This window comes from Brachyhypopomus gauderio, unplaced genomic scaffold, assembly GCF_052324685.1.
Source record: "Brachyhypopomus gauderio isolate BG-103 unplaced genomic scaffold, BGAUD_0.2 sc51, whole genome shotgun sequence".
Lineage (NCBI taxonomy): Eukaryota > Metazoa > Chordata > Actinopteri > Gymnotiformes > Hypopomidae > Brachyhypopomus > Brachyhypopomus gauderio.
The window spans coordinates 2,197,193-2,216,641 of record NW_027506876.1 but is presented as its reverse complement, the minus strand read 5'-3'; the positions used below and the strand labels follow the sequence as shown (position 1 = coordinate 2,216,641).

The 19,449-nt window shown below is 44.5% G+C and overlaps 1 protein-coding gene across 13 annotated transcripts in view; it reads left to right on the top strand.

Moving 5' to 3' along the window:
- Window positions 1–19,449, top strand: part of LOC143487899 (membrane-associated phosphatidylinositol transfer protein 2-like) — a 99,973-nt gene that overhangs the window by 53,025 nt on the left and 27,499 nt on the right. For 7 of the 13 annotated variants that reach the window (XM_076987182.1, XM_076987181.1, XM_076987184.1 and 4 more), the window contains 9 exons: window positions 1,096–1,340; window positions 8,801–8,990; window positions 9,173–9,292; window positions 9,567–9,793; window positions 11,820–11,995; window positions 12,744–12,914; window positions 14,861–15,001; window positions 16,789–16,956; window positions 17,466–17,765. In XM_076987182.1, the coding sequence (XP_076843297.1) occupies window positions 1,096–1,340; window positions 8,801–8,990; window positions 9,173–9,292; window positions 9,567–9,793; window positions 11,820–11,995; window positions 12,744–12,914; window positions 14,861–15,001; window positions 16,789–16,956; window positions 17,466–17,765 (1,738 nt within the window). The remainder of the gene's footprint in view (window positions 1–1,095; window positions 1,341–8,800; window positions 8,991–9,172; window positions 9,293–9,566; window positions 9,794–11,819; window positions 11,996–12,743; window positions 12,915–14,860; window positions 15,002–16,788; window positions 16,957–17,465; window positions 17,766–19,449) is intronic. The other 6 variants (XM_076987186.1, XM_076987192.1, XM_076987183.1 and 3 more) reach the window with 5 other exon arrangements.

The following is a 19,449-nucleotide window of genomic DNA, read 5'->3' as shown; positions in this document are numbered from 1 at the left end:
TTCACCATGACTAATTTACTCGGACTGTGACAAACAGAGGTTGTCATAATATTTCTTCACTAAGTAAATGTATGCATTAGTTTACAGGCCCTGATCAGATCTGTAAAATGACCTCACTTACCTCTTCTGTGACATTTTTGCAGTTCCGTATATTGCATTGTGTAAACTGCATGTATGAGTCAGTGTGAGCAGGGATGGAACTTCAGGATATTACCTAACCTGACCAGTAGAGCAAAACCATCCAAAAACATCTATGTGTATATTGTTATAATCTCTTCATGTAGGCACATACTGAACTTTCAGTATCATATTTACAAAAGAAAGCTTTATGAAAATAAACATGTCTGCATTATAATCGACATTCACATTGACATTCACACCCTTTACAAACCTTTTTAGAAATCATGTAAACTGACACACGGATGACCGTTTTAGTGTTGAGCTGTTTCAGCACAGTCATGGCTGCCTTAGCTGCTGCTTCCTTAGAGCTGTTATGTAAAAGGTGCAGAAGTCATTCAGGCTCAATCAAGCACCCTCAGCACTAGTGACTTAGTGACTTCTGTGGTGAAAATGACTGCAGTGCCAACATATTGAACACCATGTTTCAGTCTCAGACATTTTTGTGTTAATGCATCAGTGAAAGGTCACAAAGTTTAAAAATAGATTATTATTGTTATGGTTATTATGATCAAACTAGAGTAATTTCAAAATTAATATTGTTTTTTTTCACCTGATGAAACAATTATCGTCTTTTACTTGCCAACTTAAAAAGTGACTTGCAAACTTAATTTCCACCCCTGAGTTCAGAATGTTCAAGTTTTATTTCTTCTCCAAAATCGACTTGTAAATGTAAGGAATGTCTGATGACACATCTCAGAATTAATTTAACTCAGATTGTCAGTATAGCAAGAGAACTTGTCTTTTATTACATTACAGTTCCATGTAAATAAGAGACAGAAACGTACACTTCTTTGTCCTGACACCTCTCATTCATTCATCTTCTCCTCTTCTCTGTCACCCATTGGTTCATCCACTCTTTGCACCACCCGTTTTTCCAATATAATGACCCACCCCCCATGCTCCCCTTCCCTGCAGGACGGCATGTGTGCGCAGTCCCTGCAGCCCTCCAAGATCCACGTGCTCATCCTGGTTCTTCATGGGGGGAACATTCTGGACACAGGCTGTGGGGAGCAGAGCTCTAAGCAAGGCGATGTCAACACCATCACCAGCGCGTTTGACACGGTCATGCGTGTGCACTACCCGTCTGCCCTGGGACACATCGCCGTCCGGCTGGTGCCCTGTCCTGCCATCTGTGCTGAAGCCTTTTCCCTAGTGTCCAAGTAAGGAGTGGGATAGTTTTGGTGAACATACCTGGAGAACCAGCAACATATCATTGTAGGGAGCTGGAAAATGCCTGTATGGAATTACTTTTATCTTCATCCGAAATTAGTTTTAGATTACTGGTTTTGCAGTTGTTAAGACTCAGTTTCTGAAGTTATGTTTCCATTTGTCAAAACGTAACACACGGCAGACAAAGCCACATACACAACATGCAAAATATCTCATACTTTTGGAAAAAGCAAACACTTCAACCAGAACTCTTTCAACACTTCCCAAAATTGTATTTTTGCATTTCAAACTGCTTTTCTTCTATACACACTGTCACAGTACAACCCCTGACCCCTCCCCTTTGGGCATGTGTTTATGTTATCTACGTTTCCATCAGTTTAATACTTTTACTCCGATGCATTTTTTTACGTGCTGTATAGTTATTCGTTACAATTATAAACATGTTAGCTGGCGCTGTCACCGGGTCAAGCAATCAGGCTGTCTTATGAGAAAACTGCGCATGCTCCGGTCGCGTCTCGTTTACTCTGCTGCTTGCTGCCTTTATTGAACACTTGAGCTTCATAATCTAGGTTCACTTGACACGTCGTGACTGCCACAAGGGTCCGTGCGGCAAAAATGACACAATCGCGGTGGCTCCGCCCATGCGCGGTGGCTCCGCCCATGTGCGTTGGCCACGCACACGGTCGCGTTGCGAGGTTGTGCACCTCTCGATTTTTGTGTGTGTGAAGTTACAAGGTGGAATTCACGCACTTGTACGGAACTTTGAAGGTCCATTTTCAGTATTTTTCAGCACCTTCAGCTTAATTTACATATTTATACAAATACACATATACTCGAAATTATTCCAAATAATTCGCTTTTTATCTCATTAAAAGAGACGGTATTGCGTTTGGTAAGAGCAGAAGAATACGTGTATTACATAAGCTTGTTGGCGTTTTAATGTACATATATTGGCACCTTCCACACCTTCACCATCGAGTGATCGTGGCGGTGAGGAAGGAGACCACCCTGGCCCTACCTAGAGACAGTGTTTGAGGAAGGAGACCACCCTGGCCCTACCTAGAGACAGTGTTTGAGGAAGGAGACCACCCTGGCCCTACCTAGTGTTTGCGTTTGCTGGAGTGAAAGTAAATTCCTATAGGATGAAGTGCCATCTCTGCCTCCCTAAAGAGGGCGAAATATTGGCCTTCAAAAATTCACCTTTGAACTTGAAGAAACACATCAATGTAAGTTATAAATATAACACACAGAAGACACACCAGCTTTAGCTGTAAGTAAGCGCTAGTTATGTTAGATATCTTAGCTAACTAACCTAATTATGTTCATGACGCACTGCAGTATTCACTTAACATTAGCTGGCAATCATAAAGGCGATGTCACGCTGAGATGTGTTTTTAGCAGCAGTAAGCCATGTCTCTTTTCATGCTGACTAATCATGTGCCCATTTTTATAGTGTAGTGTTTTTATAGGGTAAGGGCATTTATTGAGGGTAAACGCAGGGCAGTAGGCTCACCCTTAGAATCCGAAGGACGGATTTTACGTCCAAAATACACCTCGTTTTCTCAGCTAGATTAAGGCGATCTTGTACTTCTGCGTCAAACCTACGACATAGCGGGACATAGGTTATCTGTTTTTTGTGTAGGAAGTGTTAAGCCCAGTTTTTTAAGTTGCTACTTGTTTGTACATACAGAACACTTGTATTTGTGGTCTTTGACATCTTTGATTTGTAAGTGATATATAAAAACAATTGATAATCAAACTTTGGCTTTCTTTAATTAATTAAAAACACAATACTTGTACTTTTTACTTTCAGTACTTGAGTAATTCATTTTAGAATAAACTGCTTGCAATACTTAAGTACAAAAAATGCTGAATACTTCTGTACTTCTACTTAAGTAAAGTTTTTAAAGAACACTTCAACTTCTACTTAAGTCATTTTTTGATAGAGTACTTGTGACGCTGGGGCTGTGGCGAAGGATGAGACACTGAATCCGTAGTTTCCACTGACGTCACTTTATTTCTACAGATATTGCGCAACAGCGCACGAATAACATTTAGCAAGCACACACACAACGTGTAGACTTTAGACAACGACGAGCACAGGACACTGCGCGAGCGCACATTAAATAGACAAACCACATTAACCCCAGGTGATTACGAGACGATTCACAGGTGAGACGGATTATCACATGACATAGCCATCACCACGAAATATCCACAGACGCAGACGATGCACGTAGACTACGTAAACACACGCCCAAAAGGGAGGGGCCGGGGTCCTCAACGTGACAGACGCCCCCTCCAAGGGCACTACCCGTCCCGGGGTGCCAACAGGACCGAGTGCCCCGAACCCACGACGATGGGCGGACCCGACGCGCTCAGTCCTGCGTCTGGGAGGTGACTGCCCTTGGTGAAGCGTCCGCCACGGACCGCCTAGAACACCCTCCCTGGGAAGACGGGGGAAAAGACGGAAGACACATTAAACGGAACGTTCACAAACACACAAACAGGCACGCTCACACACAGTGGCACAAGAGGGAAAAACGGGTTTGGCACACAAAGGGGAAGACTGACAAACACGGGAACACACACACATGACATGGGCGCCAGGCTTCGCGCCAGGAGGAGAGCGAGCAGGGGAGAGAGGTCCGGAGCTGCTAGTGCTGCAGGCGCTGCGGTAGGCGGTGCTCCTCCTGCCTTTGCTGCGGGCTCTCCGCCAGGTGCAGCGCGGCGGGCTGACGTGCCAGGGGCAGCGCGGCGGGCTGACGTGCCAGGGGCAGCGCGGCGGGCTGACGTGCCAGGGGCAGCGCAGCGGGCTGACGTGCCAGGGGCAGCGCGGCGGGCTGACGTGCCAGGGGCAGCGCGGCGGGCTGACGTGCCAGGAGCGCCGGGGCTTGCGTACGCGCCTGGTGCGTCGCGGCTGTAGGACGTGCCAGGTGCAGCGTGAGGAAGCTCCTCCTCGTAGTCCATCAGCTCCTCCTCGCCCTCCAGGACCCCTTCCATGGACTTAGCCGGACTCTCACCCCGGGAATAGTCCATGGGGCTGGCCCCGGAAGGACTGGAGGACGCGGTCTCTCCAGGAGTCCTCCTACCTTTAACGGTTCTCACAGAGGAGGGAAGGCTCTCCTCCTCGTCCTCCGTGTAGGAGTCGCTCTCTGGTGTTCCCGAGCCCACAGACGGGGAATAATCCTCTGCTCCATACTCCACTGTGGACCTGTCGTCCTCCAACGGAGGGGAATGGTCCCGCTCCTCCTCCTGTCCCTTGGGAGAGAGACCCACAGGCGGAGGGAGGTAGTCCTCCTCCTCTGACTCCTCCTCCTCTTCGCCGTAGTCTATGGTGGTGTCGGAGTAGACGGAGGGAGGGTACTCCTCTTCCTCCTCCCCCTCCCCAACATAGTCCACGGTGGGAGCGGAGTAGATGGATGGAGAGTAATCCTCCTCCTCCTCTGACTCCTCCTCGGAGTCCCCCTCCCCGAATTCGCTCTCTGGGGTGGACTCCGTAGCACCGAAGACGCAGGAGTCCACCCTCAGAGGCGAGAGGGCGCGTGCTGGATGGGGGCGTCGCTGGCGCTCACGCCAAATCCGCACCACCCCCTCGCGGAGCTCCTCGGCCAACTCGGGGTCCTGCGTACTCCGTGCTGCGGCAAGCTGGAACGCGCAGACGGGATCCTGCTCCAGTTGCTCCTGCGTCGGGGGGTCCTCCTCCTCTACAAGCTCGCCCTCTGGTGGCGATGCCTGGTAGGACTCCGGGACGCTCACTCTTATGGGCGAGCCCTCCCGGGAAGGTGCGGGGTGCCGCTCTCGCCACACTCGGACCGCAGTCCGGTAGTACTCCTCCTTCAGCTCGGGAATAGTGGTCTCCCGAGCCGCGCAGAGCAGGTAGGAGCACTCCGGGTCCTCCATGAGCTGCGTCCGAGTCGGCGGAGCTTCGTGGCGTGGGGGAGAAGACGAAGAGCGGTGATGCCGCTTACTGGGCTTCTTGCCCTTCTTCGGCTTCCCCTTGTAGCCTGGCATTCTGGGTTGGTGTCTCGAACGGCTCGTCGTTCTGTGACGCTGGGGCTGTGGCGAAGGATGAGACACTGAATCCGTAGTTTCCACTGACGTCACTTTATTTCTACAGATATTGCGCAACAGCGCACGAATAACATTTAGCAAGCACACACACAACGTGTAGACTTTAGACAACGACGAGCACAGGACACTGCGCGAGCGCACATTAAATAGACAAACCACATTAACCCCAGGTGATTACGAGACGATTCACAGGTGAGACGGATTATCACATGACATAGCCATCACCACGAAATATCCACAGACGCAGACGATGCACGTAGACTACGTAAACACACGCCCAAAAGGGAGGGGCCGGGGTCCTCAACGTGACAGTACTTTTACTCAAGTATGATTCTCTAGTACTTTATACAACACTGGTCTCCAGCCTATTTAATAGAATGTTGTGATCAATAGTGTCAAAATCAGCACTGAGTATAAGAAAACAGTATGAGAAAAGAAATGTGTCCTTTATCAGAGGATATTAGGAATCGTTTAGTACTTTAGTCAGTGCCGTTTCAGTGCTGTGATGGGGTCCAAATTTAGACTTAAATAACTCTAATACATGTTCTGTCTGTAAGAAGGAAGAGAGTTGCGAGGTTTTGGATATGAACGATTAGAGATTGGCTTATAGTTGGACAGATCCTGGGGATTAATACCAGGTTTTTAAATTAGCGGCTTGATGACTGCAAGTTTAAATTAACTGGGAATGTAGCCCAGGCTCAGAAAATTGTTAATTATAGTAAGCAAAGGTTCTACATTGCTGTGCAGTAATTCTTTCAGTAGATGGGTTGGTACGGCATCTAGTATGCATGTGGAGGGCTTAGCAGATTTTACCAGTGAAATAAGCTCCTCACGACCAATTGGGGAGAAGGACTCCAAAAGAGCATCAGAGTTGACCAGACAGCTGTCAAGGTGCATTGGCATGTTGACAGACTCTGAGATAGTATGACAAATTTTTTCCCTAATTTTATCAATCTTATCATTAAAGAATTTCATAAAATTGTTACTGCTGCACTCTAGTGGGATTAGTGAATTGATTTGTTAATGACTCCTCGTTTGGCTAGAAACATTTTTAAATAGGAGTCTTGAATAGTTTTTGTTTTTCTATTAAAGCCGATAAGTATGAGGACTTTGCCGCATGTATGCTTATATTCAATAAGGCTGCTTTTCCTTGATAGTCTATACACTTCTAACTTTCGCCATTTCCGCTCCAGGACCCATGCGGAGACTACGCGTGAGCTAGTGTTGCCACCTGTCCCGGTTTTCTCGGGACTGTCGGGAACTTACGTTCAACACCCCAACCCCCGCTCAACAACTTACGTTCGCCAGATTACACTCGTCGCCCTGTGTCAGTATGACAGTGTCCTTGTTTTTTGTCAGACCTATGTGGCAACCCTAGCGTGAGCTCATTGTACCTATGCGCTATTCTTCTCTCACTGACTTTCTTATATCTTAACGGGGCAACATTGTCTAAAGCTGTACGAAGAGAAGACTCGACATTCTCGGTAAATCACCCAGGGCCGGCGCCACAGGGGGGCGAATGTGTCAGGCGAGGTGTCCCGCCCCCTCAATGTAAAAAATAAGACCCATTTATTTTACAACAATCACTACATGGTGCCCCCTCGGCCGCTCGACAATCGTTACACGCACCCCCCCCACCCCCCACCCCCCGCTCAACAACTTACGTTCGCCCCCCCCCCCCCCCCCCCCCCGAAATTTTCCGACGCCCCCTCACTGTATATGTTCTGGCGCCGGCCCTGAAATATCGCCCTAGTCCTTCCGGAGCTACAGGTGGATCAATGTTTGTCAGACCCGGTAAAATATCAATGAGTGCAGCTATCGTAGTAGATGTTATAGTTAGTTTAATTTGGTAGTGGGGCGGCTGAATACCGTCGTTCAAACGCAACTCGTATGTAATGAGTCTGTAGTGAGAAACGGCCTCACTCTGAGGAAGTACTGCTAAACTGGATATGTTAATACCAAACAATAAGATTAAGTCTAAAGTAGCACTACAGTTATGCGTAGGACCAACCACATTCTGAGTGATACCCATTGAATCAAGAATTTTTTGAAAGTTTATGTTAAAACAGTCACATAGATTTTCAAAATGGATGTCAAAATCACCAACTATAATCACCTTATCAGCTGATAGCACTACATGAGACAGGAAGTCTGAAAACTTCTGCAAGAGTATGATCCAGGGGGGCGGTAAATAGTGATTAACATAAACGACTGTGACGCTTTGTTGGTTGATAAATTTGATACGGTGAGGATGAGATGTTCAAAAGAATTAAACCTGAGGCTGGATTTTTGAGAGACGCCTATATGGGATTCATATAGTGTGGCAACACCACCTCCTCAACCATTTGGACGAAGGTTATTGACATATCTATAGCCAGAGGGAGAAGCTTCATTTAGGGCCATATAGTCATCTGGCCTGGTCCAGGTTTCCGTCAAGCAAAACATGCATAGATTATGGTCGGTAATCATTTCATTAACAAGTAATATTTTAGGGATGACAGGGATCTAATATTTAGCAGTTCTTGTTTCAGATTTAAATTATTCTCAGAGGCAGTGCAATTGAATTTAACATTGATTAAATTTTGTCTACAAATTTTGTGAGAATTATTTTTTGGAATTATTCGAGGAACAGACACAGTTTCAATCTGGTGTGACCTAGGTGACGTCTCTTTGCAGCTTGCAGACAGTTGGTTTAGCCTTTGTGTCTGCTGTCTGGCCTCGGCTCTGGTTTGTCAATCCCCATTAACTACTCCTACACTACCACTATTAAGCCTAACAGATATGCTACTAGAAATGAGAGCAGCACCCTCCCAAGAGGGGTGAATGACGTCTCGCTTCAAAAGGCCAGGCCTGCCCTCAAAACGTGTCCAATTATCTATATAACCCACTTTGTTTTCTGAGCACCATTTAGACATCCAGCAGTGTAGCGCCCATAACCTGCTGTAGGTTTCACATGGTTTTCAATTTTGAATGTTGAGTCTAATATAGGGAATGGCAAAAAGTGTTTTTTTTAGTTAATATTTTGCAAAAAAGTGTGTTTTAGAATTGCTAAATGAGTGTAAGGCAGAGATTGTGATTAAGGTTTAGTGCACCAGGTCAATGGAGTTAGTGGTTTCCAAAATTGTGCTATAAGTACCAGCTGGGTCTTAGGAACTGCAAAAAAATGTAAATGATCCATAGGACTAATACTGATCAATTGTCACTACAAATCATTACTTCACATAAATATATAAAACATACAGTGAAGTGTCAAATATTGTTGTCGCCATTTCTGCTATTAGTACAGCCCTTAAAAGACCATGATTTTGTTGCTAAATGAACAGCAGCTCTCTGCCGTCAGTGATGTTCTGACCATGCATTCTCTCCTGCACTTCAGTCTGAGCCCTTATAGCTTCGACGAGGGCTGTCTCTTCAGCAGTCAGGACCATATCCCTTTGGCGGCCCTCCCGCTCCTAGCCACCTCCTCCCCTCAGTATCAGGATGCTGTGGCCATCGTCATCAGCCGAGCCAACCAGGTCTATTCAGACTTCCTCCGCTCCCTGGATGGGACTAGCTTCTCAGGACAGGCAAGTAGCTTTGAAGCAGTATCTCTGCACAGTACATCACCTCTCTAAAGAAAGGGGTAATTCCCTTCATGTAGGCTCATTTTTTTCTTGGGCTTTTTCGGGTGATCTTTTATCATCTTTTCTAGGGATCTTTTGTAATCTTTTCAAGTGATATTTTGAGACCTTTTTCCTCGCTGCTCTAGGTGTGTCTGATAGGAGATTGTGTTGGAGGAATCCTGGGCTTTGATGCACTCTGCAGCAGCAGCCAGACAGTGTGTGAAAGCCAAAGCAGCAGTCGGCGTGGCAGTTTGGTGAGTGTTCAGGTAGGCTCACGTGAAGGCAGACCACGTGAAGGCAGACCACGCTGCTTACACCAGTCATGACATTAGTACTTGCGATCTGCAATAGATCTTGCTAGAAATGAGTGGAGAAAACACACTTTACAGTTTTTATGTATTTACAGTTCACCTAAAGCACAGTAACCAGTGAATCCTCCAGCACTGTGTAACCCAGTATTATTATTATTATTGGACTCTTGCCTGTGTCTCTTTGTTTCCCTCACACCCCATTGTCCGTATACTCATCTGTCTTCCCCAGGACCCAGACCTCCTTTCCCCAGGAATTATCATCAACTGCAGTCATGACACATCCTCTCCAGAAGCTCTGTCCACGCTGGAAGGCAGCCGTCAGCTCAGTCGCAGTAATATCGACATCCCGCGCTCTGGTGGTTCTGAAGACCCTAGAAGACAGCCCCTCCGAAAGAGGAGTGATTCGTCCACGTATGAGTTAGACACAATCAAGCAGCACCAAGCCTTTCTGTCCAGGTGGGTGTGTGTGTGTGTGTGTGTGTGTGTGTGTGTGTGTGTGTGTGTGTGTGTGTGTGTGTGTGTGTGCGTGTGTGTGTGTGTGTGTGTGTGTGTGCTGTTCTGCATGTCATTTAACAGTAAGAAACTACATTGCTTTTTGTATCATGTGGAACTGTGTTGTTCCTCATCATGTCATAAAGTCAAATTTATTTATATAGCGCTTTTTACAACACTTGTTGTCACAAAGCAGCTTTACAATCGTATGGGTCCAAATCCCTAATGAGCAAACCTGGGGCGACAGTGGCGAGGAAAAACTCCCTATGATGGCAGGAATTAGGTAGAAACCTCGGGAGGACCAAAATTCAAAAAGAAACCCATCCTTCATTAGGCGGCCCACTAGCAGAAGTCCGTATTTTTAGCTCACATATAGTTCTATAGTTATAGTTCTAATTCCAGGCAGAGTAGTCACAGTCCCTTCAGTGCAGATGGTGAGCCTCAGGTAGGTGTTGGCATCAACGCGTTCTCTTGCGGCAGTGGCACATCCAACCCCGGCATCAGCACATCCACTGGCAAGCAAGACTCCTCCACAGTCATGAGGTCTCACTGAGCCGTTGCTTTCCAGCCAAGTTATTGTCACAACTAGAGTGATCAGTGCATGGCTTGCTCATTAGGGATCTGGACCCATACAATTGTAAAGCTGCTTTGTGACAACGTGTGTTGTAAAAAGCGCTATATAAATTAAATTGAATTGACTTGACTTGGATGACATCATCAACATCTCAGATTACCAGAAGACTCAATGACTAGGGGCCCCGAGCTCCACACCTTCACATGTAGAATATTAACTGAAGGCTTGATTAAATAGGTGAGTCTTACGTCTAGATTTAAAGATTGGAACTATGTCAGAATCTCAGATTGGAGCTGAAAGGCTATTCCATAATTGAGGGGCTTTAAAGGAGAAAGCTCTGCCTCTGGTTGTAGTCTTACTAATTTTTGGAACTAAGAGAAATCCTGCATTTTGTGAGCGCAACAGGCGAGATGGGTTATATTATGCAATGAGTTCACTCAAATATCGTGGAGTAAGACCATTTAATGCCTTATAGGTCAACAGAAAAAATTTAACTAGAAGCAAGTGTAATGCCAAGAGAGTATGACTAATATGATCAAATTTCTAGCCCTAGTTAGGACTCTAGCTGCAGCATTCTGTATAAGTTGGAGTTACTTTATGGACTGTTAGATTAGAAGACCATTACAGTAGTCCAATCTTGACCATACAAAAGCATGGACCAGCTTCTCTGCATCAGCTAATGAAAGTAAATGTCTCAGCTTGGCGATATTACGTAAATAGAGAAAGGCAGTCTTAGTGAGTAATATGGGGCCCAATACAGATCCTTGAGGGACACCATATTTTACCTTTGTACGCTCTAATCATTCGTTATTTACAAGTACAAATTGGTAATGATCTGTCAGGTAGGATCTGAACCAGGAGAGTCCTCTTATGCCAATGAGTGTCTGCAGGCTATTTAGTAGAATGTTGTGATCAATTGTGTCAAAAGCAGCACTGACTATAAGAAAACAGTACTAAGGTCTAACAGTATAAGAAAAGAAACATGTCCTTTATCATAGGATATTAAGAGATCATTTACTACTTTAATCAGCACAGTTTCAGTGCTGTGGTGGGGTCAAAATCCAGATTGAAATAACTTTAGGACATGTACATGCTTCGGTAATACTCTCTAGTCCTTCCGGAGCTACAGGTGGATCACAACCCGTACGTTATGAGTGGTCAGAAACGGTTTCACTTTGAGGAAGTACTACAAAACTGGCTATGTCAATACCAAACGATAAGACCTAGTCTAAAGTATGACTACAATTATGTGCAGAACCCACCACATTCTGAGTGATACCCATTGAATCAAGAATTGCTTGAAAGTTTATGCTAAAAGTATCATGTAAATGTTTACAATCTTCTTAACAACGAATGGGCGTATTAGAAATAATAATAAAATTGATTTTAACGTTCAGTGTTTCTGTGTGTCTCCAGTTTGCACTCCAGTGTGCTCAGAAATGACCCAGCCTCACGGAGGTCTAGTAACAGCACCATGTTGGAGGCTGGTGGCCTCTGCAAGTTTGATTTTGAAGTGTCAGACTTCTTCCTCTTCGGATCTCCTCTGGGCTTGGTCCTGGCACTTAGAAAAACTGTCATTCCAATGCTGGATGGTAAGAGTATGGTTACAACAGTATGACAGTAAGAAACTGCATTTGTTTTACAAAACTAAGAATTTGAGCTTTAAACATCCTAATATGGGAAACTTAAGGTTAAGGTTTGATTCTTAATATTACAACATTATTATTAAGGGATGCTAGATTATCTCTATTACTCAGTGATATGTTACACATAATGTGGCTATAGGTGTATTTTGAAAGTATAAAAAAGTACAGTTTTTTTGCATGACTTTCCAGGTCTGGTAAGTTTTTATTAGAAACCAGAATGTGTTTCTAATAAAAAAGGTTTCTATTAGAGTATGTAGTGTGTGTATGATTGTGAGAAAAGAATGTTGTGAAGATAGTACACTAAATCTTCACTGACAGCTGTTGCTGTATAAATTTGTAAATAAAACTGTGAAATTCTAGAGTTAGGGTTAATGGAAGTGAGAAGAAAATTAAAGCTAATCTCACCAAACATAGTTCAATGTTCTGCTGTATTGATAACATCTATGGAAAAATGTAAAATGTAAATGGTTTTATGATAAGCAAAACCCCACCAGCTACCTGGCAATTTGCTGACACATAATATTGAAGAGTTGAAAGTGTTTTTACTGCTTGATAAGACAAACATAACCACCTGCCCTCTGGCTGTTTGCTCACTCTGTCTGCATGGAATTTTTCAGTAGTTCTGGGACATGCAGGCAGTTAATGTAGAACTGGAATAGGCAGGCAATTAATTTTCTCCTCTGATGCCCCCTAGTGGCTCAGCTGCGTCCTGCCTGTCAGCAAGTGTACAACCTGTTCCATCCAGCCGACCCCTCTGCCTCACGCCTGGAGCCCCTGCTGGAGAAGAAGTTCCACCTGCTCCCTCCCTTCAGTGTTCCTCGCTACCAACGCTTCCCTCTGGGAGATGGCAGCTCTGCCTTGCTAGGTAGGCACATTAGCTTACTCAAACCTCTACAATCAAAACATCTAAAACATAGATACGGACTAGGATTCTTGTTCTTATTTTTGGCTGTGCACATGAAAGGAGGATGAAAAGAATATTTATAAAATTGCTTTGAATATAAGCTATATTGCCCTTTTCCATAACTATATGTCTTGCTATGAATAACTGTGAAGTTATTTATTTTATTTTGAGGAAGCCTTCAGTAACATCACCAGTCAGGCATTGCTGTGGTCTTTCAATGCTCCAGTCCAATTGTAGACTTGATTATTGTTGACTTGGTTTCACTGGCAGATATGTAGTTCATTTAGCCCTGCTGACTTGCCATAGCAACACCAGCCACATCTAAAATGGGGTGGCATGGAGTTTGGGTTTAGGTTGTTGGCGTTGAGCTTGGGGTGGGGTTGTTAGGGTTGAGTTTGGGGTGGAGGGGGTTGGGGTTGAGTTTGGGGTGAGGTTTTTAGGGTTGAGTTTGGGGTGGAGTTGTTGGGGTTGAGTTTGGGGTGGGTTGGGGTTGAGTTTTGGGTGGAGTTGTTGGGGTTGAGTTTTGGGTGGAGGGGTTGGATTTGAGTTTGGAGTGGGGTTGTTGGGGTTGAGTTTGGGGTGGAGGGGTTGGGATAGATACTTAGGGGCAGTCATGGCCTGGTGGTAGGGAACTGGTCTTGTGACCGGAGGGTCGTGGCTTCGATTCCCAGACCTGAGGCCATGACCGAGGTGCCCTTGAGCAAGGCACCTAACCCCAACTGCTCCCCGGGCGCCGGGCTAGGGCTGTCCACCGCTCTGGGCACGTGTGATCCACAGCCCCCTAGTAATCACTAGTGTGTGTGTGTGTGTGTGTGTGTGTGTGTGTGTGTTCTAACTGCACAGATGGGTAAATACGGAGGATAAATTTTGATTGCAGTGAAAAATCACAATTGACAAAATATGGCACATTTACATTTAGAGTTTGGGGTCAAGGGGGTTGGGGTTGAGATTGGGGAGGAGGGGGTTGGGGTTGAGTTTTGGGTTGGGTTGTTGGGGTTGAGTTTGGGGTGGGGTTGTTGGGGTTGAGTTTGGGGTCAAGGGGGTTGGGGTTGAGTTTGGGGTGGAGGGGTTGGGATTGAGTTTGGGGTGGGGTTGTTGGGGTTGAGTTTGGGGTGGAGGGGTTGGGATTGAGTTTGGGGTGGGGTTGTTGGGGTTGAGTTTGGGGTGGAGGGGTTGGGATTGAGTTTGGGGTGGGGTTGTTGGGGTTGAGTTTGGGGTGGAGGGGTTGGGGTTGAGTTTGGGGTCAAGGGGGTTGGGGTTGAGTTTGGGGTGGAGGGGTTGGGGTTGAGTTTGGGGTGGGTTTGTTGGGGTTGAGTTTGGGGTGGAGGGGTTGGGATTGAGTTTGGGGTCAAGGGGGTTGGGGTTGAGTTTGGGGTGGGGTTGTTGGGGTTGAGTTTGGGGTGGGGTTGTTGGGGTTGGGTTTGGGGTGGAGGGGGTTTGAATGAGAGGGGCATTGCTGTGGAGCCTTGATGGGGTCTAGAACTGGCATGCCTGTCCCTGTTTTCACATTAACAAATATATATTTTTTTCTTTTCTGTTCTGGATATGTCATGCTATTATTTTTGTGTTTTGTTTGTTTCTTTTTTGCTCTCATGAACATTACAGTGACAATTGTAAAAAAAAAAGTGTCTGAGCAACTTTTAGGTTTAATCCAGTGAATGTAAGTCGAACAAAGGAATACCAGGATGGTTCTTAAAATGGTTCAGGGACTCCCTGAAAAGAATGTGGCAAGAGCAAGTAAATTAGAGCTTGTACGATTGCTGGACAGGGGACTGATGCAGACCTTGTTTTCTGCTGCTGTCCGTATTTGTTAACCTATTCCTTTCTTCCTGCTCTTCCCCTGGCCTTCCCAACTCATTCCCATCGTCTTTCCTCTACTCTGATTCTTGAACCTTGACCCTGCTCAGTGGAGACAGTTCACAGTTTCCCCCAGATGCTGATGGAGAACTCACATCGATGTCAGGACGTTGTCAGTGAGCTTTGCATCTCTGTGCCTGCGCTCCACTGGCCCGAGTACTCTCCCAAGATCCCATCCTCATCTCTCCACTGTGTGTAGCCTCTGCCGTCTGACTCTCCACTTCCTGCTCCGTGTTTGTGGCATTAAGCTCATTAATTTCATCTTCTTCAGCCTTACCCATACAGAAAAATGAGTGAAAATAGATGTTGAAACTGAACCCAAAATTTGTGGAAATGCTGCGGTGGGCAGCAGTAAGTGTGGAGGGAGTCCAGTGTGGTTCTGTGTTTTGTTTTAGGTGAAATTTAAGGAGGGTGCTGGCGCTCTAATGTCAGTTCACATTAGTTAATTTAGCAGAGGTATGGCTAGCACCAAGCAATAATGACCAGTCATTAGCTTTTCAACTTTAGGGTCAGTTGCTTTGCTGCCTGTTAAAGGAAGATAGCACATTTTGATGCGTGGGTTAGAGTACACTACAGTTACATTACAGCACTATAAGTGCTGAAATAGTTTCTTTACCTTTTATTCCTGCTGCTGTATTGCTGATTCCATTTGCTATTTTTTTGTTAGCTTACCAAGATTAAACATTTAATATTTAATAGAATATATATAAGTAAACGTCTACTCCTGTGCACGCATCGTGAACTTCCCAATTACCTCTTCTGTCTTCTGTCTGGTTCTGTACGCCACTGTAACTATTACATGGTCAGCGTTCTGTCAGCCTATCCCTGCTACAGTGAACCCGGTATAAACTCAGAGTCTGATATTTGTGAATATTTATCAAAAATCTGTCAAGAGCAGAAAAGATCTAGGAAAATTGCTTCTTTCCTGTATTCTCAAAAATTCTGAAGGAAATTCTGGCCAGCAGTCTTGCACTGAGGAGTTATTATATGGAAATCTTGTACATAAATCCTGTGTATGGGTAATGTGTGGACTCCACACACAGTTAGGATCTCAGTCATTGTTAGCAGTGAATGCTCTTTAAGCCTGCATGTTTTTGTGTGCATGTTTGTGTTTGTGAAGTTTAGCCATCTTGGTTGCTTTTGCACAGCTACATAATTACCACAAAGCTGGGTTGATTTTGCCTCCTGGGTAAAATTTTCAAACAACCAAAGGGTGACTGTCACAAAAACATGTTGAAGTGATTCTAGTTTCTGCAAAGTGATTGTTTGTTATTCAGTTGTCATTTTGTCAGTTTTACATAACCAATAAATGTTTTAGAGTTGTTTGTTTGCTATATCACATACATTTGCTGCTTGACACAAGATAGAAATACAAACAATAGAAACAAATTTTAATAATAAAACACAGTGGTCAGTGTGTGGTCCAATTAATTGACTTGTTGAAACACTGTAAATGTAACTTACTGGAGTTTAGGATTTATATTATACTGTCTTGCTATACTATATATCATATATTAAAAAATGATCAGTGCTGTTTCATTCAGTCCATGCAAAATTTCAGTTTTTAAGTTTTTGTAGGTCTGCCTTTCACAGATCTGTGAATAGCCTAAACCAAATTGTTGGATTTAGTTAAGCAGACTTGCTAATATAAAAAAAAAAATTATTGTGGAATGTAAATGCAAATAATAATATAATCAGAATTTGATTTGCAGTTAAACCAATTCCAGAATTCAGTTCTGCCCCCAAAACAATGTGGAACATTGTCGTAGGTTCAGTGTACACGGAGTATGTCAGACTGAGTAGCTAACTTATAGTAAGACTGCTGCAGAAATTACATCATGTACAACAATAAAATGGCTTCCGAACTAATACAATGCACATTCTCTATGTATAATTCCTTGTCCATGTCATTATGTGTATGTGTGTGTTTCAGAAGTCTCTAAGGGTGTGTGTGTCTCTCCTTGTTTCGGCTCACTAGCGGATGTTGTTCAGTCTCATGGTGGTGTCTTCACGGACAGTTCGTACCCCTCTTCCCCCATAATGGCCCCCCAGTCCCGGGGCCCAGTACGGCGTGCCAGTGAGGTCAGCATTGCCAGCCAGGTCTCAGGGATGGCAGACAGTTACACTGCATCCAGCATAGCCAACAGTAAGTGTGTGCTACTGGTGCCCTGCTCGAACTCTCTCTTTCTTTCCCTCTGTCTCCCTCACTTTCACTCATCACTCATTTGCAATCACAATTACCCCTCTTCCCACACAAATGCCATTTATACCACACACACCGAATGCCTCTAAGCAGTTCAACAGCCAGACAGAATGAGTTTAAATGCAAATAGTATCTTAGGAAGGAAGAAATCGTTCTTCTGTGCAGTGTTCTGTGTTCATTGTCTTGTTTGCTCAAGGTGCATGCAGTGCATGGATATGCTCATTGCGTTTTAGTCCATTAAACTGACCTAGTCTCACTTTTAAACAATCTCATAAAATAATGTATACTTATTTTTACGTTTTAGTGTTTCTAATGAAAAATCGGTTGGTAAACAAGTTGGATGGGCTAATAGGATGACAGCTTTGTGTATTTATACCAAAATTATTTTAAAAAATTAAAACAAAAATCAACTCCCTGCATTTAAGTTGTCTTAATGTTTTTTTATTTCATAGCAAATACCTGCCAAGTTAACAAATCCAAAAAATCCAGTCTTTTGGCCCAACTCGCCTTGACGTCCCAAAAACTCTTCCCAAGAAGCCCTTCTCCTAAGCTGCACAGAAAAGTTAAGAATCTGCAATTACCATCACCTGAAATAGACCCAGCACCTGATCTAGAACCAGCACCTGATCTAGAACCAGATGCTGAGACAAGTCCATGTTCTCCATTGGGTTTTCGGCGAACCAACACAGCTTCCTTGGATTTTGCCATGTGTGACCTGGTTTCTATTGACTCACAGCCGGACATAGAACAAGGTATTCAGGATGGGACTGGAGTCTCAACTGACCACCATCTTCTGTCCTTCACTTAGCAATCTAACAAATCTCTTCTATCTCCAAACCTTCATGATCATTGAATAGGGCAACACTGGAGAATGGACAAGCTTCCCACAGAATTAAGTGTACCTGTTTATTTGTTTTTTTTTTCTTTTGTGTTATTCTGCCACATTCATTTTTGACACATTTATCTATGTGTCCATTATGTTTAAGAGGATCTTGCAGCTAATTTTTGATGAGGTAACACTGATGAGGCTATTTCAAGTGGTCCTTCTCCCTGGTGTTATATTCAGACAGGTACAGTAGTAGCTGTGGTCATTTTCCCTGGTGTTATATTCAGATAGGTACAGTAGTAATTGTGGTCCTTCTCCCTGGTGTTATATTCAGACAGGTACAGTAGTAATTGTGGTCCTTCTCCCTGGTGTTATATTCAGACAGGTACAGTAGTAACTGTGGTCTTTCTCCCTGGTATTATATTCAGACAGGTACAGTAGCAGCTGTGGTCACTCTCCCTGGTGTTGTATTCAGACAGGTACAGTAGTAGCTGTGGTCATTTTCCCTGGTGTTATATTCAGACAGGTACAGTAGTAATTGTGGTCCTTCTCCCTGGTGTTATATTCAGATAGGTACAGTAGTAACTGTGGTCCTTCTCCCTGGTGTTATATTCAGACAGGTACAGTAGTAACTGTGGTCCTTCTCCCTGGTGTTATATTCAGATAGGTACAGTAGTAACTGTGGTCATTTGTCCTGGTGTTATATTCAGACAGGTACAGTAGTAGCTGTGGTCCTTCTCCCTAGTGTTATATTCAGACAGGTACAGTAGTAACTGTGGTCCTTCTCCCTGGTGTTATATTCAGACAGGTACAGTAGTAATTGTGGTCTTTCTCCCTGGTGTTATATTCAGACAGGTGCAGTAGTAACTGTGGTCCTTCTCCCTGGTGTTATATTCAGACAGGTACAGTAGTAACTGTGGTCCTTCTCCCTGGTGTTATATTCAGATAGGTACAGTAGTAACTGTGGTCCTTCTCCCTGGTGTTATATTCAGACAGGTACAGTAGTAACTGTGGTCCTTCTCCCTGGTGTTATATTCAGACAGGTACAGTAGTAACTGTGGTCCTTCTCCCTGGTGTTATATTCAGACAGGTACAGTAGTAGCTGTGGTCATTTTCCCTGGTGTTATATTCAGACAGGTACAGTAGTAGCTGTGGTCATTTCCCCTGGTGTTGTATTCAGACAGGTACAGTAGTAGCTGTGGTCCTTCTCCCTGGTGTTATATTCAGACAGGTACAGTAGTAATTGTGGTCTTTCTCCCTGGTGTTATATTCAGACAGGTACAGTAGTAACTGTGGTCCTTCTCCCTGGTGTTATATTCAGACAGGTACAGTAGTAACTGTGGTCCATCTCCCTGGTGTTATATTCAGACAGGTACAGTAGTAACTGTGGTCCTTCTCCCTGGTGTTATATTCAGATAGGTACAGTAGTAACTGTGGTCATTTGTCCTGGTGTTATATTCAGACAGGTACAGTAGTAGCTGTGGTCCTTCTCCCTGGTGTTATATTCAGACAGGTACAGTAGTAACTGTGGTCCTTCTCCCTGGTGTTATATTCAGATAGGTACAGTAGTAACTGTGGTCATTTGTCCTGGTGTTATATTCAGACAGGTA